Source organism: Tigriopus californicus, chromosome 7, assembly GCF_007210705.1.
Source record: "Tigriopus californicus strain San Diego chromosome 7, Tcal_SD_v2.1, whole genome shotgun sequence".
Classification (NCBI taxonomy): domain Eukaryota; kingdom Metazoa; phylum Arthropoda; class Copepoda; order Harpacticoida; family Harpacticidae; genus Tigriopus; species Tigriopus californicus.
This window is the reverse complement of record NC_081446.1, coordinates 5965003-5992054: the sequence shown is the minus strand read 5'-3', so window position 1 is coordinate 5992054 and position 27052 is coordinate 5965003. Positions and strand designations below refer to the sequence as shown.

General features: G+C 44.1%; 1 protein-coding gene across 2 annotated transcripts; it reads right to left on the bottom strand.

Annotated features, from left to right (window-relative positions):
• Positions 1-1951: 1951 nt before the first annotated feature.
• Positions 1952-26795, bottom strand: LOC131883703 (uncharacterized). Of its 2 annotated transcripts, XM_059231222.1 has the most exons (13): positions 25604-26795; positions 15468-15663; positions 14043-14253; positions 10726-10988; positions 9555-9737; positions 7929-8071; positions 7375-7546; positions 6765-6957; positions 4825-5168; positions 4460-4614; positions 3400-3578; positions 2980-3240; positions 1952-2802 (listed from the first exon to the last, which is right to left on the bottom strand). In XM_059231222.1, exons 1-13 carry the CDS (start codon positions 25725-25727, stop codon positions 2308-2310), a joined length of 2919 nt encoding a protein of 972 aa, XP_059087205.1. In that variant the 5' UTR covers positions 25728-26795; the 3' UTR covers positions 1952-2307. The 2 variants fall into 2 exon arrangements, with proteins under 2 accessions (XP_059087205.1, XP_059087206.1); XM_059231223.1 differs by lacking the exons at positions 15468-15663; positions 25604-26795 and adding an exon at positions 14392-14530 and having other exon boundaries at positions 14043-14317.
• Positions 26796-27052: the final 257 nt, after the last annotated feature.

Genomic DNA, 27052 nt, shown 5'->3' with positions numbered 1-27052 from the left:
CATATCCATTGACTTTGTAGTCCACACGTTGAAGACGACCATCAGGCAATTGAACATAGTAACTTCCTTTTGTGTTTCCTTTTGTGTTTTCCCCATAGCGTTCCTCGTTTTGTCCAAAGTCATTCTTGGAGTAATCATCCTTCACTTGCCATTCGAAGCTGTATTGGGCCGGGGCCTCGGGGTATTGCGGCTTGTAGGATGGGGGTGGGTTATCAGCCAGGGCACCACAAATGACAAGCGACGCAATAACAACAAAGGTCTAGAAAATTGCAACGAATATGAAGCTAATGCCATTTCTCTGACCATGTTTGGTTTTTCTGTCCTTTTCTTTTTTAAGTTTGTCACAATAATACATTATTTGAACCAGCAAGGTAGTACAACAAGATGTGTCAAGTGTCTTGAATACCGACGTCCCCAGTTCCTTTCGATAGTGACAAAATTCGAAAAAGGAAAAAAGAAAACAAGTAGAGGAAAAGTTACGTAAAACAAACTCTGTGAAGAAGCAGAAAATGCTTGACAATGCACTCAACACGCACCTTCATATTTTCGGAAGTTGTTATGCAATGAGAGTTTTTGACTTGATTTGAAGTGAGCGAACACTGTTCCAGACTTAAACTGATGCCCTTTCCAAACTGGTGCTCTCATTTATAGGTGGTCAACATGTTCTCGATCAGCCAATAAGTACGCCAACTTTGGGGACTCGGCGATTAAAACAAGTCCCGGTTGGTGTTGCCTCCTTCCTACCGTCCAAATGACCCCCACCTTTCCTATCACCACCACCTGAATTACATTTACCCCTCAGCATGTCTGCATTCCAAAAGATGGCCCATTCTTTGATGTCTTCCCCACTCTCATTACTCTCCTTCCTTCCTTCCGTTTTAGATCTGCCATGCTTTTATTGCGTCGAGACTGGGCCCCCCGAATTGAGCTGAAGGCGATCGGTGTTGTCCATCTGGGCAAGTACAGACACTTCTTGGGTTGACTACCCGTTGAGCCTGCCCATTTTCCGGGACAATCCTTCTTTTCGATACAGGGCAGTTTCAGCAAATCGATAAAGTATAGTAGTAAGGTTTTTGAGGGAAACCTGTTGCATAGTGTCATGTGGACCAGAGCAAGTTTTGCGATTGGTTGACCCTTCGTGATCAATTCAAGTTTCCTAAGGATCCCAAAATCATACTGGCAACAAGTCAACCTCGCATACGTCTCACCTTAAGCGACCACGTTCTTGTATCAGGACCAGAAGTGAACGGGAAACAGTCCTTCTCTCTTCATGCGCATCGTTTATCACTGACCATCCATTATATCTACGAGTCTACGTTCCGAGGATTCACTTCCTGCTTTACAAATTTCCCTCTGGCCAAAACGAGATCTGAAATTGAGCGTTGTTCTTCACCTGGCACCGCTAACAATACACGGTAAAATGGAGCAGTGGCCACTCCTAACACGGCCCTTACCATGTCTGGAAGATCAAGTTTGCCCAGATCTGATGCCTTGAGGGGAAATAGCGAGATATCTCGTGAGATTTTGGGAAGAGTATGAATAACAGGGAAGGAGAAGACGCTTAGAAAAGGGCAATTAAGATGTTAAGACAATTTCAGAATCTCCAGTCACGAAAGAACATTCATCATCCAAATCAGGGTAACCATTTGAGTTTGAATGGAATACATGTCTTATGAAAATGAAATGTCTCGCTGTTAACGAGTATGCGAAGTCATTGGTTATTACATTTATTAGCTGTCTCTCTCTCGTAATTTGTTGTCGTTTTATATGGGGCATTCGCAAACAAATTTAAAATTGAACCTATTTGGGGGAATCTATACACACGTTCCTTCTTGTCCAAGAAGGGTGTCTTTATTGTTTTTTGTTACAGCAATGATTGGGTTATTGTACTAGCAAAACATTAGAGTGTTTACAGTGAAGGGTAAGTTAAAGAGAAGGCCTTATTAATGGCTCAGGAGTACTGAATTTGTATTTTTAGAGCCAGACAATGAATAACAACCATTGGAAAAAGAACGCTCTTCTTTTGTTCCTGGTAGAAAATCTGAGTTACTAAAAATGTAACAATCACATTCAAAACTGTTGTGGTTCACCGGTGGAGATGATAATGCAAAGGCTGATGGATGACGGGTGATCCTACTGACTTGGAGCATTTGTTCGGTGAGGAGAGGCCTGCGAGATGGCCCCATTTGCGGAGCAAGTACTATGAGCTAAATGGGGGTTGACACTGCCACTAGGCGAGGTGGGCGTGGCAGTACTACTCTCCGGCGTGTTATTGGTCTTTTCAAACCGAACACGCCGGAGCGTATCTCATCCGGGTTCATACGGATACTGCCCGTGAACGTGACGCGATTCATCCGGCTTCTTCAGGGTGGAGTGTCCACTCCTCGGCAAGGTACTCCTGCCCAAGGTCCCGTTGTTGAGCGTGGCCAAGCTGGGAGCTCGGGAGACGTCAATCACTTGGTCAGGGGGTAGAATTGTCCCACTGGAGGTGACATTGATCACCTCAGGGCCGTTGTCGTCTGAGTAGTGCTTGAAGCTTGATTCCACGAACGTGGGCGGAGGACGCGTGTCCAGCATAGTGTATTTGTCCTCGCCGTCATTGGGCGACTGAGGAAGTAAAAAGAGAATGGCCACAGCCATGGAGATTTGCCACGCAGAGTGAACGAATTGATAGTTGGCCTCATGTTCCAGGATCATAAAGCAAAACAATCCTCCGATTAGGACGGCCAGTCCCGGGAGGAAGAAACAACATATGTACTTGAATCCTGGGTAGCAGCTCCGATCACTGGAGCAATGCGAGATCTAGAAAAGAAGATAAGTTGTCATGCCCAGTTCAGAAATTTGAACAAAAAGTTGTTGTTCTTAAATGGACGGAAGGAAATGGAAACTGGTTTTCATGGGCAACTGAGGGCACAGTTTCCGTGTGATCATACTTAAAGAGATCATTCCATTTCAATATTTGTTTTCGCGCTATCCTACCCAAGAAGCGACCATAATGATCAATCCGAAGATTCCTGGCACAAGGAATGTGAATATTCCGGCCCTGTCGTACTCAATGGCTAGAGCGATACCCACAGCTCCAACCATGTGAAGAAGTGACTTGGCTTGGTCAGGAAGCCCGGCCATGGCCAGTACAGTCACCCAATAGGACATTGTGGCCGAGTAATAATCGCAAAACTGAAGCACAGAATACTTCATCAAGCAAAATGAGAAGACATCTTGGTCGCAAGCGTGGTAGAGCTAGAAGAAACAGAAAAGAGCATATCGAAATCTGGTGTGGATTCTGGACTCTGGGTCGAAGGTCAACAACAACTGGGTACAAGCTCAGGGAATGAATGTCAAATGCTGACGATCAATCTACCAATGGTTGTCAATAATTTGATCATTGATCTATCTTACGGTTGAAAACACCATGTTGGCGAAGTAGAGGAACGACTCCGTGTAGAATCCTCGATAAATAGCCAATCCAACGGCGGGCAGGAACACGAGGTTACTCAGACAAAGGAGAAGAGTGGCGGCCAAGAGGTCGATCTCTGAAGTGGCCTCGCTTTCATCGGTGCAGCCCCAACCCTTGTAGCCTGGAAGCATAATAAGATCATACTCCAATAGGGTGTAAACAAAATTACCTCGATGTCTCTCAATTGCCATCAGCATGATGTTGCCACAATAATATATCTCTAATAACTCAGACAAAAATAACAGTTTTTCCCTAAATTCTTAAGTAACACGATGGAGAAACTCAATGCACGCATTGCTTTTATCAATTACAAAACTGATTGTTCAACTTGAAGTTCGTCTTTAATAACATACCTATGACCCCGCTCAACAACTATGAAGTAGAAACAACTATTGGTTCAATGAATTGATCTAGTATTACAGCTTGACCCATCTCTTAAACCGAGTATCACTTACTTCATTGATTTTGTTTCTTACACGGATTCAATCTAGCTCCTTGAAAAAACACTAGATCTAATTTTGCTTAATCTCACCCCTTTGAGGTCAGTAAGCGTAGACCGGATTGATAAGAGCGTCTTTGAAATCGTTCCACCTCACATACTTTAATTCTGTAGCGAAACACTCCGTTTTACTCCTTTGGTGGTCATGTCAAATCAAACCAATGTCTTTGACAGGCAATAAAGAAGCATCACATCCTGTCAAGAGCACGTGTCATGATGATGTCAAATAAACGCAAAGGACGACCAAATTCGAGATTTTGGCTTCCCGGTTTTCCCTCGCTCTATTACTCAGTTCATTTGCACATTTTACAAATTATATTCAAAGCATATTACCATATAAAAGAGGGAACAAAAACCTACCAAGGTACTTCTTGTTCGTACTAACAGCATCACCATTTTTTTGTGTCCTTCATCATGCCGGACACGGACTAAGTTTGGAAATTGAAATACATTGCTCCCTTTAAAAATATTATGGCATTATAGTTGATTGGGAGTACCCATACCAGCAAAACACGAGCACGTGGAAAACATATTCCCTCCCGAGAAGAACTGATAGCATCGCCCGTATTTTCCACAACTGCCCATGACGCACATATCCGAATAAATGGAAAACACGATGGGGGTGATATTTCTTGAGCAACTTGTCGATTCATACGTCCTGCAACAAGAACATTGATTTGATGAAAGAGCCCTTTTTCATAACCAATTTTGTTCGAACTGTTCAAAACACTAAAGCTTGTCGAGACCATCGATCATTCATCATTTCGTCGTTTGTGAGGTTTTCACTTGCAACAATAGTCAAGGCCATGCTGTTTCAACCAATGATCCAAATATTGAGGGATTTGGCCATGCATTGGATTTTACTTACGTTTCGCCATTGCCTTTTCTGATGTTGATTTTGGAGCATGACGGAAGCAAGGTAAGAAACCATTCTCCAGAAGCTGGATAAGGGACCATTATACGCTGAATATTGGGGACCTGTTCATCCGCTGTCACATTCAGACTGATCAGCCGCCCTCCCGGGCACAACGATGCCTCCTCTTTATCAAATGTGGAAGGAACCACGCCCACTGTATGAACGGGCTCCATCATGCCCTTTTGAAGGGCTCGATCAGAATAAGGATCGAAATGGGAGGCCATTGTGGGAACTAGGCGACGTCCATGGCTGAGACAGGCCTTGAGTTGAATACTTTCGGAGCTAATTCCCGACAACTGAAATGAAATGAGAGGTTGCTAGACTGAGCAAGGTAAGAAGTTTGATGGAAACCCATTGGTATAATCAGTTTCAAAGATTAGTTGAAGTGAAAGAACACCGCTTCTCTGGATATTGTTTGGAAGGCTTCAAGCCTTTTGAAGGCCTTTTATTTCTTCTCCCTCTAGCGAGCGAAATCAGATACAATTGTTAGGTATGGCTAAAATGGAAAAACATTTGGTAGGCTTTGGCAATGTCAATCTTTGTATCAAGAAACGGGTAAGCCGATTTATGACTTGCTTGATTGACTTGACTTGACTTAACTTCTCAGCATTATAACACCTTGATTCATAATGGACCGAAGTTTACGGCTAACGATCCCGAGGCTTGTTTTCCTGCTCGGTCTTGCCTCTTTCATCACGGAAAGTAGGAGAGAGTAATGCCAACTCATGTAAGGCTCTTTCATTATCGCTCATTCGTTAAAAGCGCCAAGTGATTAATTTCCTTGCTCTACATGTCGAAATGAACAAGGACTTACGAGTTAAGAGGATAAACTTTACTCTGCAAAAGTTCCGAAGTATTTGAGTGGCTCTAACCAATATTGCAAGGCACCAAGGTAATGGATGGTTGTTTTATTCGGTTCCTGCTTTTTTAACGGAAAGAAAAATGAAGCCTCATTGGACGCAAGGAATGGAAGGTGAGTGAGCGAGTGAGTAATTCTGCCCCCCCCCCTTCCATCGTGAGTGATTGGGAATCTGAGGAAGTACACAACCAATTGGTTCTTCCTATCATGCCCTACCCATGTACTTTAAGCCTTCTTCCAGAGTTCTTTCTCCTCTTCCCTTCGTCTCTCCTTCTTCTTGCCCTCTTTCTTGAGGCGAGGGCCTCGTTTTCTTACTCTAACCCCTATTTTATCCACCATCACAACAACCCAAACTTGCATCCGACGAGCATCTGAACTGACCGCAAGCAGAAAGCCTTCTTCCTTTCCGACTTTGCTGGTTTCTTCCTCCCTTCTCCTCTTAGGAAACTTGGACCTTCGTGTACTCGTCCCACATCCCTTGTTGTGGGTCCCGCTTCTTACGCTTAAACTCGTGAGGAGCCAAAAAATGATCCAACCAAGAGAAGGACCACCAAGAAGGAAAAGAAGGCAAGAAGAAGAAACATGCTGATGGAACGAGGTCGTCCCCTTGTCTTATTTTCGTCCGAGATAGATGAATTGGAAAATGGGGCCGGTAAATCTGCGGAAGTCAAGTTAGTTGGTTCCACTTGCCTTGAAACGGGCACATTTCATCAATGAGTTCGATATTGATCTTGCAGGGGCTTTTTGAAACTCGTTTTCCACCAAGCTCTTCCAACAACGCTAGTTCGGGGTGCCGTACGCTTTTAGTGCCCATATCCAATTGGAAATCGGAAGCCCTATTGAAATTGGTTGGAAGAACTTCCTTTGTTGACAGATCTTAACTGATGCACTGCAAGCAAGGGCAGAGACTACAGTCTAGTACGCTTGGCTCATTTCAACTCATCTACCATTTGAGGCAGCTTCTGATAATTATTTGTGCAAACACAGGGGGGAAGAGTAAGAGATAGAACGCAAGGTGGCATCATCAGCTTACTCGGCCATTGTTGATTCCAAGTTCCACAACGAGGCTCCCACCAATATCGCTGATCCCCATGGGAAACTGAAGGATGCTCGGGAGGTCATTTTCCAGATCTAAGGTCAGGGATGGATTGGAGTTGTTGCCCACAATTGGAAGATGATATTCGAACATGAACACCCCGGGCATGGTCTTCCGCACCAGGCGGATCCTGAAACATAAGGTGTGCTGTATGGTAGTGGAGGTGGACGAAACAACGAAACAACGAAGCAAAGGCAAATCGAATCATCATGCAGATTGGAAGTGCAACGTGGACCTTGCTCAAACTCGAAAGAAGCATGATGGGAAACGTGCATCTCAACTTTTCGCTCTGGACTTGCGATGCACCAAGGCCAACAATGGAGAAAGGAAAGGATGCAGTTTCATCTCGTTCCAACGTCAAATAAGTGCCCTGGTTCCATCAAACCAAGACATTCAGTAGTTTTTCAGCATGATGAAGAGGCTTTCTTCTTTTACGATTTTTGTTCTTGCTTTGAATTTGAAAACCTTGAATGGGCCTTCTTCGAGTGCATAAGGTATGAAGTGTGCATTGCTGACAAATAACTTGAGCACTCTTTGGTGAGTTTACCTTTGTCCACATTTTTTGTAATAGACATCATTGAGGTCATATTTGGGTGAATAAGGTGGGAAGAGCAGCTGAAGAGAGGAACGGCTGTTCTTGGTGATGTCGCTGCAAATTTCGTGGGGATTGACTTTGTTCACCAGCAGGTAGTCAATGGTCTGCGTTGGATGAGGGCAGTCTGAAACGAAAAGATCGTAAAAAGGTTAGAGCCGATTTACAAGCACCCAGCCACCTGCACTGTAACGGTTAATAAAGCGTTTAATGTACTCGCTTTCTCTTGGTACGAGCCGAGCCCAGATTTGAAGTAAAAAAGTTTGCGAAAAAAAGGGCTTTGTTTTCATGAGCTTGGATGGAAAGAAAAATGGGTTCCGCCAATGGAACTGATTTCAGCCGAGTCCCAAGATGAATAATAGGGTAGAAACAGGTGCGGGACGAAGAATCGTGGGCTGTCGAGGCTTGTTAAAATGCTCAATCTATCTCGGAGAGCCAAGTCGACAACCCCGTTCATAAAGACACAACCTGGAAACTTCTTTGCCCCCCTCCCCTTTTTGATTTATTACCAGTGATGACGACATTGATTGCAAAATCGATCTTCAAGTCCGCCCTCGTGGGCGTGACCGTGATGTAGTGCCAGGAGTTCTCCTCCACGTAAAGTTTGAGGGCACAGCCTGAGCTGTCCGAGTCTTTGAGGCAATCTCTGTGTCTGCAAGAGAAGAGGGAGGAGCAAGAGTAGCACAAGGCTCAAGTATTAGTAGAGATAGCGATGGGGGTGAAAATGAGATTTCTTGTTTCCGCGCCATTGGGAATGCCAGGACGAAAGGGGATTGGAGACTAGACATAGATCGAATGGGAGTCGTAGAAGACACACTCTTTGATCATCTTTAATTCCCCCTTTTGAACACCCTGGTAGTCTGGAGCTTGATTGTTCCATTGATTACTAGGACACAAAAGGCGGCCAATGATCAATCACTTGGCAGGGGTCGAAGCATGCCGAATTCGAGAAACACTTCACCCGACAAATCCAATGTGGAACATCAAGGAAAAGCAATCATTTGAGGGGCCCCCATTTTATGACAAGTGTTGGCTGGCTTGAGCAGTAGACGTCCCTTTTAGCTGAAGAGGAAATTGGCCAATTTTTGGAACAATATCTCTTCCNGAAAAGCAATCATTTGAGGGGCCCCCATTTTATGACAAGTGTTGGCTGGCTTGAGCAGTAGACGTCCCTTTTGGCTGAAGAGGAAATTGGCCAATTTTTGGAACAATATCTCTTCCCATGAGTACAATGGGAATGGAGAGCATTACTGGGTTTTATTGGCATTGATGGAATTTATTTTCTCGCGGGACATGTTCTGGGGTCCTTCACTGGAATTTTCCCCTTTCCGATTCTTGCTCGAGGTAGAAACGAAAATCGATTCGGACTCTCGGTCCTTTTACTTATCTCGATCAAGTGAACCTGTACCCGATTCCAGCAGCAAATGTTGCTGTTTTTCCCAAGTATGTAGTTTTCCCAAGAAATGATACTCACTTCCTTAATACGGGAATGACGAGCAATATTTATATCAACAAAAGACTGTAGACAAAAAAAAATGTGTTTCCATTTTGACACTGTATTGAACAATTCTTGCCACGAGGGAGCCGAAAGATGGAGGCATCTTCTTTTTGAAGGTCTTACAATCGAACAGTTATGCCGCAAGGCTTCCCACACCCCAGGATATATGATCCAGCGCTTTTCCACTTCCCACATGAATCCAAGTCACCCAACCACTCTGAGGCCAGAGCCAAGAAGGAAAATCGACGGGAAGTAATGCTCTCCAAGGATTTGGAGCCAGCTAAAGGGGAGTTCTAAGCGAGCGAGTTGGAGCCTTTTTCGACGACAAGAGCGACAAAGACAATGGTGATCTTGGATGCCCCTGCCCCTGTATCGTTCTCAGTCTTGCCTTCTCCCGAACTGGGATAATCCTTTTTCTTGTGGGCTAAAAGTGCGTTTAAAATTGTTACCCATAGCGAGGAAGGTCGACTCTTTTAACATGGGATTCGTCTGTTTTAGGATGCATTTGAACCGTCTCGGCTTCAGATTATTCCGGTCCAAATGTCATATGCACAAGACTGCTCTGCTTCTCTAGGTGCCAGGTGAAGCCCTGTCAAGGCTGTAGACCCGTAACCGACCGGATTTTGCACACACTTACCTAGTTCTGGAGTCCAAGGTGTCCGGTGGTCGTCGAGGAGCCACACTCATTCGCAATGGGCAAGCATCTGGTGTGATTCGACCTCTTCCATCTCCCGTGGATCCTCCACCCCGTCCATCGGCTTTGATGCTACACTTGGTCAATATGACTGAGGCCATCCAAACGTTATCGCCGGTGAAGAATCTAATGAGGATTGTGATTATTCGCAACGATTTGGGACCTTCAGAGTAGCTCGTGAGATAAGTATTGTTTAGCATTTGTTTTCAGTTAGCAGCACCTGTAGTAAGTACCCTTTCTGCTTTCTTTCAAGCGGAATTAATGAATACGGGTAAGGAGAAATAGGGAGAGGGAACGAAAAAGACTACAAAGGGAGGATGCAGTCCCGCTTTAGAAATAGCTGACCCTTTTGCGGTCAAGGAGCGCCTCGTTACTTCCGTTCCCTGGGTTACTGATTGAATGGTCGAAGCAATCCTTGTCAAATTCCTGATGGCCTTAAGATTCGTTCCAAGGTTCAAGGGAATTGAGGAAAAAACTTTGTTACTTTGTAACGCCGGGCTTATTCCGCGTTCTCAATCACGATTTGCATACTTTGAAAGCGGCAGGAACGTGACACAAGCACACAGCCGATACATACTTTATTGTATATTGTATGTACATCTAGCAACATAGAGAGACACAGCTGCGGTAAGACATCAACCTTTTCACCTTTTCTGAACTTAGTTTTTCCATTTTTCATTTCTTTTTGTTGTAATATTAATTCAGCTAAAACAATGTGATGTGAATTTTCAAGGCAACAAAATAACCATGCTCTGTGACAAATCAGGACATAAATGAAGGATCCAATAGGGAAATGCTAGAAATTCGATTTCATAGGCCTTTATGCAATTGCCTTGTTGTCGAGACCATTGGTCCATCTCGAGGAGAAACATTCAGGCCAGAGCAAATGATTCTGGTAAAATTTGAGCGGAAAGAGTACCTAACCGCAAAAAGTTATTTTGAAGTTTGGAATAGCCCAGGCGTAAACTTCAGACCTCTTTTTCCTTCTGTGTGTATAGAAAATGATGGTACGGGTATAAAAGCCCATAAATAGTTTTTGTGCGCTTGTTCACTAGGTGCTGCGTCCGGAAAGAATTGTTCTCCTGCCTACCACGAAAAGTCCACTCTGGCTTACTTGTAAGTTTGAGGCTTCTCCACAGAGTCATAGAGGAAAAGTTTCTGGTGGTTGTGCTTCTCGGGAAATAGGTGGATGATATTGGGTTCCAGCTGATAGTCCACGTCCGTCCGCAGCCAAGTGGAACATTGCAAGGGAGAGGAAGAGGACGACGACGAGCTAGAGGACGACGACGGACTAGAGGACGACGACGAACTAGGGGACGACGACGACGACGACGACGACGAGGAAGAAGAAGAAGAGGACGAGGTTGAGGACAAGCTCTGAAAAAGTAGAAAGAGACCAGTTTGGCATAAATATTGCATAAACAAGGATAGTGGAAGATTGAGAACCCTTTCGGATAGAATCAGCTAGAGTCTACCAATCCAATAAGATTCAGAGCATGCCTGACTTTCATCGGTATTTGGACTTGGGGGGTAGTAATGTGACGTGAGTGAAATATTGGCGGATTTTCTACCGCCACAACCTGCCATGCTTTGATTTTCTCGTCACATGGCAACTTGCATACGTCAACAACTCATGATCTAGCCATGTCTATTTGATCTGGACGGCCTCTTTGGTCTGCCATGGTTTTCCGTGGCGAAATAACGAGACAACTTTTCCCATTAATCTGTAATAACATGGTCTTCAGCGTGTTTGGGACAAGAGTGCCGGAAAGAGATTCTCATTACAGCTCGCTATCGGGCTGCTGGGCCAGATAAAACCATCCATAGATCCAACGGACCGACGAGACTATGCACGGACAATAGTTTGTGACTTTTCTACCAAGAACATTCATGGCAAGCGGGTGGCTGGTGTCGAGCCTGGGGAACCTAGCTTTTTCTCCCATGTCTCTCACGACTTGTGGGCTTCGTGAGCAGAATAAGGGGGTAAATTCGTGGATTACTACAAGAAACCATAACTCTAGAGATACTCTACTAAAGACCTTGTTCAGTGGTCCTTTTGGCAAGCATACATAGCTCCAAACTCGCACGTACAAAGCAAGAGCTTCACCAAATCGTGTACTGGAACTACTGTACTACTTTACAAAGACGCCAATGGGAGAGAGAACTAATAACTCGTACTTTTGGGAGTTCGCTCTCCCGTTGTGCCCGCATCTCCTTCTATTGGTTTCAAAAGCAACCGAAATGCACTCATAGGGCTCCGTATTACTAGAATATATTCCCAGCAAGTACTTGGATTTGGTCGCCGCAATTATTATGTTCGCTTTTTGCTTTTATGTTTGTGCGTGGTGGATACTGTCTGATCTTGATCCTAATGACAAGAGTCCATTTGGAAACTCAGAAATCTGGTTGTCGCTTCGTGCATTTGGGATTCCTCCCTATTGTAGGGCACATTGAACGGAACAGTGGTGGCCCTAGTCATGGTCCCCCTCCCAATTTCTGTGGTCCACGAAGGTCTTTCTTTCCTCACTGCCTTTCAGTCCCTGAGGCTCAATGTGGATTCAGTGGCCTTTGTCGTCTACAATCACATTCGACTTCCTTCCTCTTTGCATGCAACCACACCTTTCCATGTTGTCCGCCTTGTTCCCACCCGGCAATGGAAACTTCGTCATTAGTAACAGCTTAATTCGATTTCTAGAAATGCAAGTTGACATGCAAATATGATAATTACTCAAGTCATCATCAAAGTAAATGACAAACAGTGCGAGATCCATTCACAGTTTTGGTCTAATATTTGAAGCCTCTCCCGCCTCTTGTCAGATCAGAGAGTGAGGAATCGGGGACTAAAATGATTGATTTTTCCCCCGACAGAGACAATACAACCGCTTGTCATAAAAAGAGCTAAAAAGTGGAGCAAAGGCAAGTTTCCAGGACTGACAGATATTGCACTGGGGGCCCGGGCTCTCGACATATCGGAAAACGGTGCTCGCTCATGTGTGAGTAAGTGTGCGAGTGTGCTTAGAGTGATGAAAAAAACTAGGGCTCAAATACTGATCAAGGCGGCGGCGAATCGATGTCACGACCCAATGAAGAGAACAAGTGAGGATGGTTAAGCAACTAGCTCGATGCCTGGTTATGAAGGAGGCTCTTTTACAGCTACCACGTCTGTGGCAAGAACCTTGACAGCAAGTAGTAGAGCTGGACATTAATGGATCGTGGGGCTGTTTGCCATTCAACGAGCACATATTCCGAATTCCTCGCGCATAGAACGTATCCGTTGTCGGACTAATTAATTGGTCCATTTAAGCCCCTTAATGGTTTGAAGGAAGCTCGTCAGTGCAGTTCGGTGGGTCCTGACATTTCTTGATCGCTGATAAATGGAGATTTGGAATATATTCAGACTGCCGTGTACATCTCTCCAAATTAGAAGGACAAGCTTCCTTCGTGAACGACTCTACCGGGTGCGATGATATCGCTTGTACTCTTTTTTAAACCACGAATAAAGGTGTATGCCATGGCTTTTAAAAGGGTTTTGGTAATTCTGCATTCAGGAGATGCCTTTCATCTGTTTATAGCTGAATTGGAGGAAAACAATCGGCATTAGACCATTCCACATCAAAATTGGAAGTTGGGGCAGAAAATCATTGCGCGGCTTGAAGCTGGTGATACTCTCACAATCATCTGCAGAAACTTTGGTATCAGCCGATCAACCGTCTACGATGCAAAAAAGTTAAATCGAGAGACTGGTGAGTATATTCAGCGTCAAAATGGCAAAAAAAAGAGAACTGTCAGGTCTCCAAGACTGATCTCAAGTTCAAGAGGAAAATCACCCGTAATCCGACCCGCAGAATTCAAAAACTGGCCAAGGAGGCAAATGTGTCAGATTTCTCCATGAAAACCGTAATCAAGGGGGACCTGGCGTTGACATCAGGGGCTAAGGAGAAGTGCCAACCACTCGAGCGCAAACTGGGGTCTAGGGGTTCTGGCCTAAGGCCATGTGGCCGCCTAATAGCCCAAACCTGAACCCCCCCAACTATCATGTATGGACGCGGGTGGAGGGCCTTGCCTGCGCCAAAGGCCATGTAAATATTACTGCTCTAAAGACCAGGGTTGAGGGGAAGTGAGGGAAATTATCTGAAGCCGACCTAACTAAAGCAGTTAAGTCCTTTAGGTCCAGGTTGGAAAGATGCATTGCAGTAGGAGGTTCAGTCTTTGAAAAATAAATATACCAATACCATACCATTTATTTATGTATAAAAAGTTAATTCGTTGCTATCTCTACGGTCCAGATATTGCCCACCTCAAAGTTGTGAGAAAAGTGTAGGAGCTATATCATCGCACCCGGTAAGTGAAGCTCTCTGGTTGGATCTCGCTCTTTCCTAATTCAATACTTATCAAGTAGCCTGCCTAGCTGCGCCGGTAGGCAGTACTCACGTCTTGTGGGTATCCGTAGTAGTTTCTTTCGATTTTCTTGACATAGGCCAACATGAACCAATTTCCAGGCAGGGGACTTGGCACATGCAGCGTATGGATCCCGTTCTCAGGATTGAAGGTGATGTTATACGGAATGGACAGGGGCTTCATTGCCGTTGGGTATCGACCTTGGTCGGCATTGACCACTGGATAGCCACCCGATTGAAGATGTCTGGGGAGAGACGGAAGGAACAAGAAAGACCGATAATTTTCATCACGACTGACTCACATGCGACCTTAACGAAGAGAAGAGAAACGTAGTTCTGGTAAAAAAAAAACACAGAGGATAAGAGAAAGACGAGAGGCCTACATTTTCATTTAAAACAGTTAGGATTTGGCAGACATGGATAGATCGAGTGGTTGATCTTGTTCCATTTCCATTTCCAAGCCATACGGATCATAAGGTCTCGGTTTGATTTCGGATAAATCTGGGAATTGACTCTCATTGAAACGAGTTCGCTTAATGCCCAAGAAGTGGTCCTTTGATGGTTTCGAGAGCTTCGGAGTGGAAGAAGCGTTCATTCCATCACCAAACCCGATATGAGGTTTCCCGGGCTTTCCTCTCAATCTACTGCCAGACGAAGTGGCAATGGGACTAGATGAAAAAGCAGTGAGGCTGGATAGTCGTCTTTTTCCTTCCCAAGCCCCGAGGGTGGGGTTTTGTTGTGCAAGTTTCTCGCAAATCTCTCTCGCTCTGCATCTCCGTCTCTCTTGGAATTCAATATCTCTGATGAGTCGCCGAATTTCCATGCCTTCCATCTCCAAACTTTGCTTAATGAATTCGATTCGGAGGGCGTTCAAAGACTTGGACATTTCCTCGCATGTGGCATCTAGTAGATCGACGTCAGGGGGTTCCGCTGGATCCTGATCATGCCTCCAATTTTTGGGCAGTGGCTGTAGCTGTGGGTGTGGCGGCGGCGGCGGCCAGGGTCCTGATTCTGATTCGGGAGATTGTTGCTCTTCAAAACTGGCTTCAGCTTCGTTGTCAGATGAAGAGTGGCTTTGAAATTGGCCTTGAAACGAGAGCTTCTGGTCGAACTCGAATTGAAAGTCGGCTAGAAACGAAGGGCTCCAGTCCGCGTTTGATAACGCATGACTGCCGTTCATCGAATTCAGCTCGCTCTCCTCCATCTGCGAGACCGATTCTTCAGAACGATCGAAAAGAATCGGAACACAAAATCGCAAAACACGACTTGAAAGGAAAACATTTTTTACAAAGAATTTGGACAGTGATATCGAAAGACGGATACTTTTTTTTCTTTTCTGCATTCTTTATCAACTAATGGTAGGGTCGCACTCATGTTACGCTCATAAATCACAAATTTGAAACGGATATGGCGATAAAAACATATGCAAGCTTCCAAAAGTAGGCTTTTTTTTACTTACATGGTGACCATACCCGGGCGACATCCCATACTGTAGTTGGTCTTGAAGGTCCACACGGCCTCTCTTGTGTCCATAGGCACTTCAAAGTGAAAGAGTTGGCCATCGCGATAAGAGCGGAATTCAAAAATCTTGCGCTCTGTCACTGTCTCGCGTCGGATATGTTGAGTGTCAGGGATCCTCGCATTGCGACTCAAACCTAGATAAAAGGAAATGAACGGAATTAATCTCGGAGCTCAACTAGGCATCCACGTCATCAGAGCCTTCCTTCTTAAATGCTCTGCTCGAGGGTTGAGCTCGAAGAATTGAATCAAGTTCCTTTTTCATACTTTCTTTTTGACACTCGAATCATTTGTTAGCCCTGTTGAAGAGTGGTCCATCGAACGGTTTCAACTTTTCTTTTCAATGCAATTCTCTCCCTTTCCTCTTGTTCCACGAGATATGGAGGCAGTCAGAAAGACCCACCACACTTTTGAGGAAGGGCGTGCAAGAGGAGGAGCAGGGGGAGGAGGAGGAGGAGGAGGAGGTGGAGAAAGAGGAGAAGGTAGACAAGACTTCATGTTGTTATAAAGGAAAACCAGTCTTGGCACTTGGTTCCGCTCCCATTTCGACTTTTCCTCTCTTTTCCTACTTGGCCTGAGTATACAAAATATCCGCTCCAAAGAGACGGTTTGAAGGCTTGCCAGGTTTCGACATAAATGAGAAAGAGAACACTCGAAAGTTTCCCACCGTTTGGATGTTACAAAATTTCGATTTGGTTTCCACACAAAAAAGCCCCTAAATGGAGCCTTCAGCTCAATTTGACTTGGAAACTTATGTGACCTTTCCAGGAACTTTAGATGGTCTGCATTACTATGGCTTATGGCTTTGTGACTTCCTATTGCTGTCTTGGCAACAAAGGCTCCTTCTTTGTTTGCCTGATCTGAAACTTCTTGGAGCCATTCTTTACCATTCAAAGTTGACTAGGAAAACGGGCATGTGCAGTGACTGGCAATATTGAAAGGGCCTTTAACCCCCAGTTAATTGGGTTTGTGCATTATGAAAGTCATAAAATAACAGCTAATAGAGCAACTACACAAACTTCCGAATTGAAACAAGGAGAGGAGAAGGCTTCTGCAAGTGAAAATGAACGTCATGCTGGAACTCGAGTCAAAAATGTGGTGTGCTTGCTCGCCAGAAAGCCATTGTTGAAAGAAAGTTGGGCAATGGAAGGAACCACGACAAAAGAGGGTTGAATTTGTTCCAAGCCATTCTCCATGAAATGTGAAAATCGGAACAATTTACGCCACGGAGAGAAGCATAAAAGTGCGCCTGGTTGCAAGGAAATGTCATTCAAATGGGCGCAAAAAGAGATCGGGCCAATGTGAAATGGATTTTCTCACATTATCCGCTAAAATCTAAAATTCCTTGGCAGATTCCGTGACGCATCATATTTTATGCACCAGTCTTCGGAAAAGACGCCAACGTACGTACAATGTAGGCAATATTTGAACACGTCAACTCAAATGAAGTTTCTTTACCTTGAACCACGTATTTTGACGTTTCTAAAGAGCAAGCACATATTCAAGTTTGTGCTCTCCAAATTCAGACTAAAGTACTAAAGGATAGAAATAAAGTATATGGTATTAGTCTAGTAGGAGTTAGGAGTGCCATATCATTGTTCTCTCAACTTCCACGATAGGTAAGCCAGAAACATCCGTAAAAGTGTCAACTTCTTTGAAAGATCCCTCGAAATGGTCTTTGACACGAACGAAACTGTACCGCCCTTCTAGAGAAGAAGAGAAAAGAAAAGGGCTCAATTTGCCGAGCAGGCTTACAATCATTACGAATCAAGTATCCCCCAAATTAACACCATCGGTCATAGAAAAAGCATGGTCTCCTTCTCCTCACTTTGGCACTCACTTGGTTGGTAGATAGTGAGTCAGAAGGTGCCAGGAGGAGAAATGAGGTCACCGAAGAAAGAGATGAAGAAAAATCACACGTACCACCCATGACCCAAAGGGGTTCTGAATGTCTTCTCTTTGGGAATGATTCGACTGAAAGTTTTCTTTTCGCTAGAGTTGGCGAATGCAAATGCGCCTATGAAACCCTTTGAAAACTTTTTGGATTCCCTCGATTTTTGATCAAACCTCGATCCCTGCAAGTAAGCCCGGGATGCCCTGGGTCGACCCGATATTTGTACGTCTAAGTCTCAATTATGCCGGCCAGCAAATGCTGCAAAGGGTATTTGATTTGTGCTCAAACTTAATCCCCGTGAGCTCAAGATTCACATAGGGTGCCAGCAGATTAAGGAATTTGCAAACATGAAGAAGCGAATGTCGAACCACATCCTTCCCACTACAAGACTCGTGACCCAATCAAAAAGTTGGTCCACATTTGGATCACGCCTCTTCTCACAATCCGCGACGTAAAGTTAAAGGGAAAGAAGCTCCACCAACGTTGGTCGTCGTCGACTCCCGCCCATAAAAACCCCGCCATAAGAGCACTCCCAGTTTCAAGCCAGGTATGTTCCAAACTCAATCTCGGCTCGTGACGGCTCAATCTCGGGAAATTGCCCTGACCAAGTTTTTGCCCCCATCTCATCAACGCCGGGGTTAGAGTCCAAAGCGAAGTTTGTTGAGCTCTGAAAGTGTTTTTTGAGTGCTTTGTGTTTGGTCTTTTTCGAAACAGCACGAACTGACGACTTGCCTGGTTACATTCATTCCCCGCAAAACGTGCTCGGAAACATTCGATGGGAAACTCGGATCAATATTTTAACGCTCTCTTTGACGAGGTAATTTTGAGAGGGTTCCAATGAAAAGTGAAGTCTCGTGAGTTTTGATCCGTGGACTACTCATCCTTCGCCAAGCTGATAGAGGGAAATTGCAGAGGGCTCGTTCGAAAGAAGATTCGTTTTACAAAGCAAAGCATGGCTAATTTGTTCTTGGATTCTTGCTGAGATAGCCTGCTAAAGTTTCAGAATGCTGCTTCTCAACGTGTAGGAATCTAGACATCAAAAAGGGTATGGCGAAGAGTCGACAAGTCTCATACTGTACCCATTTCTCTTGAAAATTGAGCACAAAAGCCAGAAAGAAGATTGGATATAATTTATGACCTCCTCACTATGAGATTCATAATGGGATCTCGAAGTTAAAAGAGGTCTTGGAACCTTCCAAAAATTTGGAAGACAATTTTCAGAGCTCCAAGCTACTCGCACAAGCTACTCGTACATCGATTGACTACTCCCCAGAAACTAATCTTAGAGACAGACGCCTTGTTTAGATCGTAGCTCTTGATTTGGCCATTGCCATCATCGTTTTTCGACGCTCATCACAACTTTAGTGCTTCATCCGTGTTACATTCTCTAAACGCTCGATTGATCCCATTGAACAGGCCCCTTTCTCCTTCGCAAATTGACTAGGAACAATACTGTAGTACAGTCAAGATGAGTTATTGTGACCTGAGTTGGGACCTCTGACGGCTTGGACGTGAGCTCATATACATAGTTGCAATATCCGCTTCAATAGCCAATCAACCAACTGATGCGTCTTTCTAATTGGCTCCTTCGTCTGTGACAATGACTTGTTTTAAGAATATATTTGTCCATTTGTTGTAGTTGGGAAGGGCCAAGGGGACCATTCCAGGGTTTCCGTTCCAACCAAGATACGAAGGATCCTCCTTCGTCCATACATATACTCATGCATACATTCGTAACATAACCATCCATTCATAGGGCATTGGTTCACAAGGGGTAGTGAAGCCAAATGAGGCTGGCTGACGATAAGAAGAACATCAACATCTCTCCCAATAGGAAGATGAGATGAGGGGAGAAGGGACAGGAGGTAGAGGAGAAGGAAGAGGAAGAGGAAGAAGAGAGGGAAGAGGGGAAGGACCAAATAAGCAGAGTATTGGTGAAGGTGCCAGGGCTTAAAAGTCTTTTTGGTTGTTTTCCTTGCTACTCCACACTCAGCCAATCTCTGTTCACATTTCTTTCCCTCATCAGTCAGTGAATAGAGTGACGAACGGAGTCGTATTCAATCGGGGACGTGCTCGGAGAAGATACGTGGCTAGCAGCTTTTAAGGCACTCATCCACTAGTCCACTGAGTCTGGAACCCGTACATACTGACACTGCTCTTACACGATCCCCGAGGCTGCCAGCTTTTAGCCCCAAAAATGAGCCACTTTTGTCATGTCAACACAAAATGCCGCCTCTCGAGCGATGATTTAAAGAGCAACCAAGTGCTTCTCCTTTTTACAGGGCAGGTGAAAGTCGAGAGCTGATTTTCTTGCACTTGTACCGCCTCCAACTGTCTATGCTCTCCTCCCACGCATGTTGCCTCTTTAATCACATGAACTTCTTGTCCAAGTCGAACAATGAGGTCGTAAATTGTCCCCAACACATAACTCTCCCTTTTCAGGCAATGAGTTCTGTGTGAGCGTCTTCACATGGTGGTCAAGCCGCGGAGAAATGGAAAAATTATGTCTCTTTTCCTTCTTCTTCTCGTTGTTCTCTCTCCCTCTTCCCCTCGTCTTCCTTTCTTTTTCTCCTTTCCCCACCACAACTGCCGGTATTTCTCTTCTTCTTCTTCTGCCCGCTCGTTCTACTTCGTCATCATCTAGATCGGGTTCTTTTTATGCTTTGGTCCAAAGTTCTTCCTTATGAAGACCGGGAACGGATCATACTAGTAAACGAAGGAGGGGAGAGGAAGTCATCAAGAGGGAAATCGGTAAACAGATGCAATCAGGTCATTTCCACTACTGCCTACCTACCACCAACATACATACATACCATTGCATCCATCCACCTACCGTACCTTGCTTCCACTGAGCTTTGCATCTGGAAGGGATCCATTCGTTTGTGATCAGCAATGGCAGCTAATGTCTGCGATGGGATGAATGGCGCGAGTACAAAGGATGCTTACTCCTATCTATCTCCGTACCAAATACAAGCATGCCTCATATGTATATCTCTCGTTAGAGTGCCCACCTGAACTACTGCATATATTTTGATGGTTTTTGAAGATTACGAGAGCCATCCTCCGATATGCTCTTTGGTCCCGTTTTTTTTCTTGCCAACGCTTCCTGGAGACAGTTGGGCGGGGCCAGCGACTGGAGAAAGAATTATTTTCAGTTTCCCCAGTTACTTGACTGGACCACTTTCTTTGGCTTCGTCATAAGACCATAACATTTTATTGTTAGTATTCTTCTTTCCTTGCTTGATTCACTGAAGCTACACTTGCACCAAGACGAAAAGATCCAATTCCGAGCCAAAAGAAAAGAAGGAGAAGAACAAGAGATTCTATTCGACAAAAAGTTCCGTCCACAAGCTCCATCATGTTCAAAACATCTCACACCAGACTAGCTTCCGTCCCTCTCTTTCAAGTCATTCACAAAAGAGATGTGACTCTAAATCACACATTCAATTTGCAAATCAAAGAGACAAGAAAATCTAATATCAGGTTTACAATGTTAATAGTATCCAGCTTTTATTGCGACCTATAGTCATGTCAACAAAGCTAAAATATGGTAAAAATAGTTGTACAAACAGATAAAAGGTGAATTACAAATGAATGGTCAACATTGTAAAACAGATTATCAAAATTGTGATAGTGCACAGATAATCAATAAATCATCAAAGCAACCCTAGTTGTAGATGTAACTGTAGGTCACATTGATTGAGCCAGATAAAAACCAGTATGCCTTTATATCTAGAGAGCAGCCACATCAAGGACATTGAAGACCCATTAAGAATCCACGGCAAATATCTCATTAAGTTCTGGCAAGGAACTGTTTGAGTGAGAGCAATTGGATTCTTTGGGTCAGTTCTGGCAAGGAACTGTTTGAGTGAGAGCAATTGGATTCTTTGGGTCAATTTTTTAGTATGACTTTCTTCTATCTATTTCCTTCGTCACGAGAGCTTATTGAAACGCTAGTTCGGAATCGCAGGTCCCCTCCATGCATTTAGGCTTGACTGAACTGACTTGCCATGGCCATGTACATAATTCATCTCTCTTGGGGGGAAGGAAGCTCCTTGCTTTGGCGCAGCCACGGGAAATGCCATCCATGGCCTTGATATGCCATTAAGACGACAAGCTCAGCTCAGATCGGGAGGACGCCCGATCTACAACATTTCCTCTCCGTTTCGGCTTTAGTTACATCAGAAGATGCGAAGTCTCAGTGTCCTCCTTGGATCAGGAAGGCAGAAAAAGAAGCAAGTAGAAAGAAGAGGAACATGAGAAGGAGGACGACGAGAACGAGAAGAAGAAGAAGAAGAAGAAGAAGAGGAGGAAGATGAAATTGAGGGCCCTTATGGAGACGAGCCAGCATTGAATGTTTCGAACCATTGGTAGAACCCTTTGCCTGGGTGTCTGCTCTTGACAGTCTCAATAATAGTCAACAAAACCATTGGCAGAGATCTGTCCAGATAATTGGGAGCTTTCCATGGTGAAACATTAGAACACAAAACTGATACAAGTTGACTAACCATTTGAAGAATCAATAGCATATCACATGCAGTGATAAGGGGAAACGTTTGAAAGATAATCTTCGTAATCGCCTTAAATGAAGGATCTGACATTTAGTGACGAAATTGGAGCAACATTGGCATCTACGACGTACGTGAGTTGCTTGCTCACTGGAATGGAACGCATCCTTGGTCTCTGTTCAAAGCATTTCCAGGAGGTGAATGTTTCACTTTAGCTTCAGTGTCCGTTCCCTGGTTATGGTATTTTGATAATGGAATGCGATTTGGCTGCGGCTCATTTTTGGTCCAGTAATTGGTGCCACCCTTTGGAACACTTTTGAACTTCTCACGACATGTTTTGGCAGATTTTCATGATCGTAATACAATATCAAGCAAGTTGTTTTAGGGTGAGATTTCCCTTCACCTAAAGCACTGGTTTCTTTGCGTTTCTGAGGCTTGAATTTTGTGTCTACATGCCCACAACAGGTTTAAATGTACAAGATCCCTCTTCGTTTGCTTGAGCCGAACTTTCATTTTTTTGCTTAAGAAATACCAAAAAATCTTGAAGAAGAAAATGAATGGCACTTCCCTGGGGAAAGCGAAAGAAAAGAAGGAGACGAAAGTAGCACATGGAACGAAGAACGGATCTGAGAACAGCTAGATTTGGAACGGAAAAGGAGGGTTGGGAAAAGGGGGAGAGTAGACAAACAAAGTGAGGGGTTAACATCAACAAACGACAAACAACCAGCCCACTCAGTCAACTCCATAATGTAGCAGAATTCGAGTTCAAGATGGAGTATTCTCGGATTATTTATCTTTCTCCCGCTCGAGTGACATTAATCGACAATAATGAGAGGCTCTACGGAATTTCTCTCTCTCGTTTTAGACCCGTCGAGGCAATTCTGGCTAGCTCATCAACATTTTAATTGGAGGACCAAGCCAGATTAGCTCCAAAGAACAGGAAAGATTGAATTTGTTTGTTCCCTCTTAAGACAGGAAAGGAGAGACTGAGAAAGAAAGAGCCAGAGCAAGAGCAAGAGCAAGAGCTTTGGATCCTTTCCTTATTCTTGGGCACAGTGAAGTGGTTGGTGATGAGTCCTTCCGCTAATTCTTCCTCCCAGACTTCTCTCACTTTCTTTCGTCTTCCAGCTGTTTAAGATCCTCATTTTCTCTTCGGAGTGGAGAACGAACGAGATGGCAACTGGGTCAAATTATTTGGGAGGGGGTTAAGCCCATCCGCAAAAAAACAGCCCAACACCCAGGCATCTTCCCAACACAAAAGAATCCTAATTAAAAGCTGAAATTACTCTAGAACATTGGACACCCTTCGGTAAGCAACGGAAGTGGAAAATACACCATTCATGATTTCGTTTAGTCTCAGTGCCATCACGTTGTGATTGAACTACGCTCTAAGTCATTCCAATATCGACTGTTGTCATGATCGATCCCTCTATTTTATCCCTGAATCTAAACCAACTAGTTTAGAGCTGAGCAACGTAATAGTACGAAAAATTATTTAGAAATTTAGGCCTGTTTGTGTATTTTTTCAACTTTATTTATTAGAGTCAGTTTGTTACATATCAATATGAATTAATTGTTTGGCATTGTTCGATTCGACATTTACGACTGGGTTGGGGTTGTAGCAAGTGCCCAAAATGGGCGCATTAGTGTGCAACTCCCCTTCTGTCCCGACATTTTGTTGGTGGATCAGTTATCATATGATTATATGAGAAATGAGAAATCATAAGTTTTTCATCCTGAATTGCTGGGGATTGCATTCCTTGATGGAATATCATTTGATGTTTCCGATTTTAACCTGGGATCCAGGGAGACACTCCACGATCAGTTCTTCCCCCTTGTGTCTAATGTTGTTCAGCAATTAGTGACTCAACTTTCACTTGATTCAACTTTCAACAGTTTTTACTAAGTTTTCAGTATGCAAAGGTAACGTAACGAAAATAAGTAAGTAAAGGGAATGGCAAAAAAGTGAAAAAGGAAGGGAAAAAGTGAAGGAGGGATAGGACATGGTAGGTTGTGTAGGTGTCAGTCATTTGTTATTTTACCTTTTGCAGATGCAGCAACGAGCTACATTGCACTCAGTTTTACATACATCGTCTCTTACTTCCTGCCTTTTTTATCTATAAAAAGCAGCTTGTAAACTGAGGTTGAACGTCTCTTGCAAAAGACTTTACTTTTAAAAGTTTAGTCAGACTTTTGAAAGTTGGCCTTTTGAATCAGAGCAACTGAGCAAAAGTCATGCCTTACGTCTGAGAGATATTCATCGAATATCAGCGTATGTACAAGATTCCATAAATGGCACATGTGTTCAAGAACAAGGCATTGTGCAAAAACGAGCGTCCATACTGAGAGCCAGGCAATACAGATGGGATGGTAAAGTGTGGTGGTCAGTAATTTATATCATTTTGTGGTGATTTTCCCGGCCCTAGTTCAGTACTGTCTAGGGGAGAGCCTGAGCTTCACATCCAACTGAGTGTAGTGAAACCAAAAGGGATTGCACGCTTTGAGGCAGTTTTTTGCTAAGTTGGAAAGAATGCACCCGTTCCAAACTGCCATCGAGGTTACTTTATGTGAGAGTGGAACGTGAATGGACGTGGCCCATGTTGTTTCCTCGAGATCTAGGGACCTATTATGTCGTTAAAGGCAATTTCAAGCTCTGCTGTAAAGAGCAAAGATGCAAGTCCCCCACCCACCCATCCTCACTCGCCCAACCAAATGAGGCCCTTCTCAATTATTGGCCGCATAAACATTTGTTTTGTAGAGGGTAAGAGGGTACCTAACTGGACCTGTTTCGGATGGGGCAAACTGGAACAGAGCCTTGGTGATTTAATGAGTAACAGTAATTAATAAAACATGAACCTAATCTTAACAACACTAAGCTAGAAAGAAGGTTTCAAAGATGAATGCAAGAGAAGAAGTCAACATTTGATTTAAAAAAAACTTTTTGGACGTTTCAAATGAATTCCATTTCAGTGTTCCATGTAATGAAATATGCAACTTTTCTAACATAGTATTGTTACTTTGATAAGAAAAAATAGCACTGATAAAGTTTAACAAACAGCTCTCTTGGTCTTTATGAGTTCTATACCATTCATTTGCTTTTTTGTACGATTGTAAGTATTTATTGCACATGGTAAATGAATGCTTTCTATTCCATCGCTTCACGTTGTTTGGAGCTACGTACATGACAAAAGAAGGTCAACTAAATACAGACCCATTAGATTGTTTTAAAGTAGAATCTCCACGTAGTACCTGGCCTCAGGCATTCTGTATGCCTCTGTATGTCTGTATAGGCAGTAAGAGTTGTGACAAGGGAGGGAATTGGAAAATGAGGACAGAGAGGAACGAACACCTTCCAGGGAAGGCTATTTGTGTTCGTGTTAAGAGGATGATGCTAGCGGCATCTGCATTGAATGCCCTTAAGGTTCCAGCTATTGCAAGTACACACATACGTAAAAAGCAGGCTCCCTTGAAATCTACTAATGTGTTTTCGGTGGTAGATTATTCATCTGGTGCTAGATGAGACAACTGAAGCGATCATTAGCAAGAGCGTAAGACTTGGTAATCTTAGTTAGAGTGATTAAAGCATCTCCGTTAGTTTCCAAACAGGGTCTTTTCAGCCCCAAGTCAAGATGGCACTTAAAAAGGTGTCGTATTGAGAAAATCCAGGATTCTTACCGTGAACACCCGGGATGACATTGCTGACGAATACGAAGAAGTTGTCGTCGAAGAACAGAAGTACTGCCAACAAGAGGAAAAAGTTTCCTATCTTGTTCGCTTGCTTCATCTCCATCCTGTTCATCTCAGTGATGCCAGTTGTGAGATCTCTCGATTTTTTCCCCTCTGGCCTCACATCTGAAGACGATCCCGCTGTTGCCGTTGTTGTTGTTGTTGCTGCTGTTGTGTTGAAGTGGCAGCTGAAGCATCCGCAAGGCCAACAACGGAGTATTTCATGGTAGGAGCAATAGCCGACTAGGTAGAACAGGAAGCAGAATTTTCCATTTTTCAAAAGTCGGACAACAGGATGGGCTGATCCAATTTAAGGCTGAAATTCATCGAGAGCACCATGACGCTTGCTGTCACGAACGAAAGCGGAGGTAAATGGATGTCTTCCGTACATGTGACAAGACAGATTCAAGACCCAAAAGTGGATCCGTTGGGTGAAACTTTTTGGAGAAACTTGACTTAATATCATTCGGTTCTGGCAATGCCGGGCTTCAAAAAGTTCCTTTTAAGAGGGTGCTTTCATTACGCCCATTGTTTACTTCCTTGGATGCAATCAGAAGTGGATTTCTGCCCGCCAACTTAGAACTCTAACACTGGAGCGAGCATCGCATCAGCACGTTTTGTGACAAAAAAGTGTACTTCAATCTTTTTGTCATATTTCACAAAGAGGCCACCTCTTCAGTTGGGACCACTTGGAGCTCTTACAAGTATTCTTGAAAGCTGTTTTAACTCTGTTTTGCCCCTCGAAGGACTATTCATGTAAAGAGGAAACTCCTCTTAAACACCACACCAACACGTTGAAAAATGCATTCCACGCTCTTTTGGAACCATCAGGTTGTATCACATAATTAACATTTCCTCTGACCTATACTCAATGGCATGGTATTTCAATATTTCTTGGATGAGCAAAACTGTCACTTTTATTGCTTGCCACGAAATCTTCCTCACAGAAAAATCTTTGTCGCCCTCTCTCTTTCTCTCACCCACTCACTCGCTCACAATTTCTCACTAACAACACCAACGACTTGAAAAAGATGAGAAGCTAGACGAAGACGCGGCGGTGAGGATGGAGGCGACTTGAAGCAGAGGCTGAAGTTGAGGTTGCTGCTGAGGTCGGTGGGTGGCTGGAGGGCACCACTCGCTCCTTGACGGTCAACTGAAGAAATCCTTTGGAACAACGGCTTCGCACTCCGCACTCCCACCCACCTCCTCTCTTCTGACTCACGCCAAGAAAAAGTGAGAGCCAAGGGCAAGGAAGGCTGCGAGTGATTTGGTCTTCTCAAGCCCTCTCGGTTCATCCTTCCTTAGGCGAAAGAGTTTCGCCGAGTCTCCAAGTGCGACACTCGCACTCACAGTTAAGTTGAAAGTAGTTTTACCACCAAGGATCTGGGGCAAGTTTGG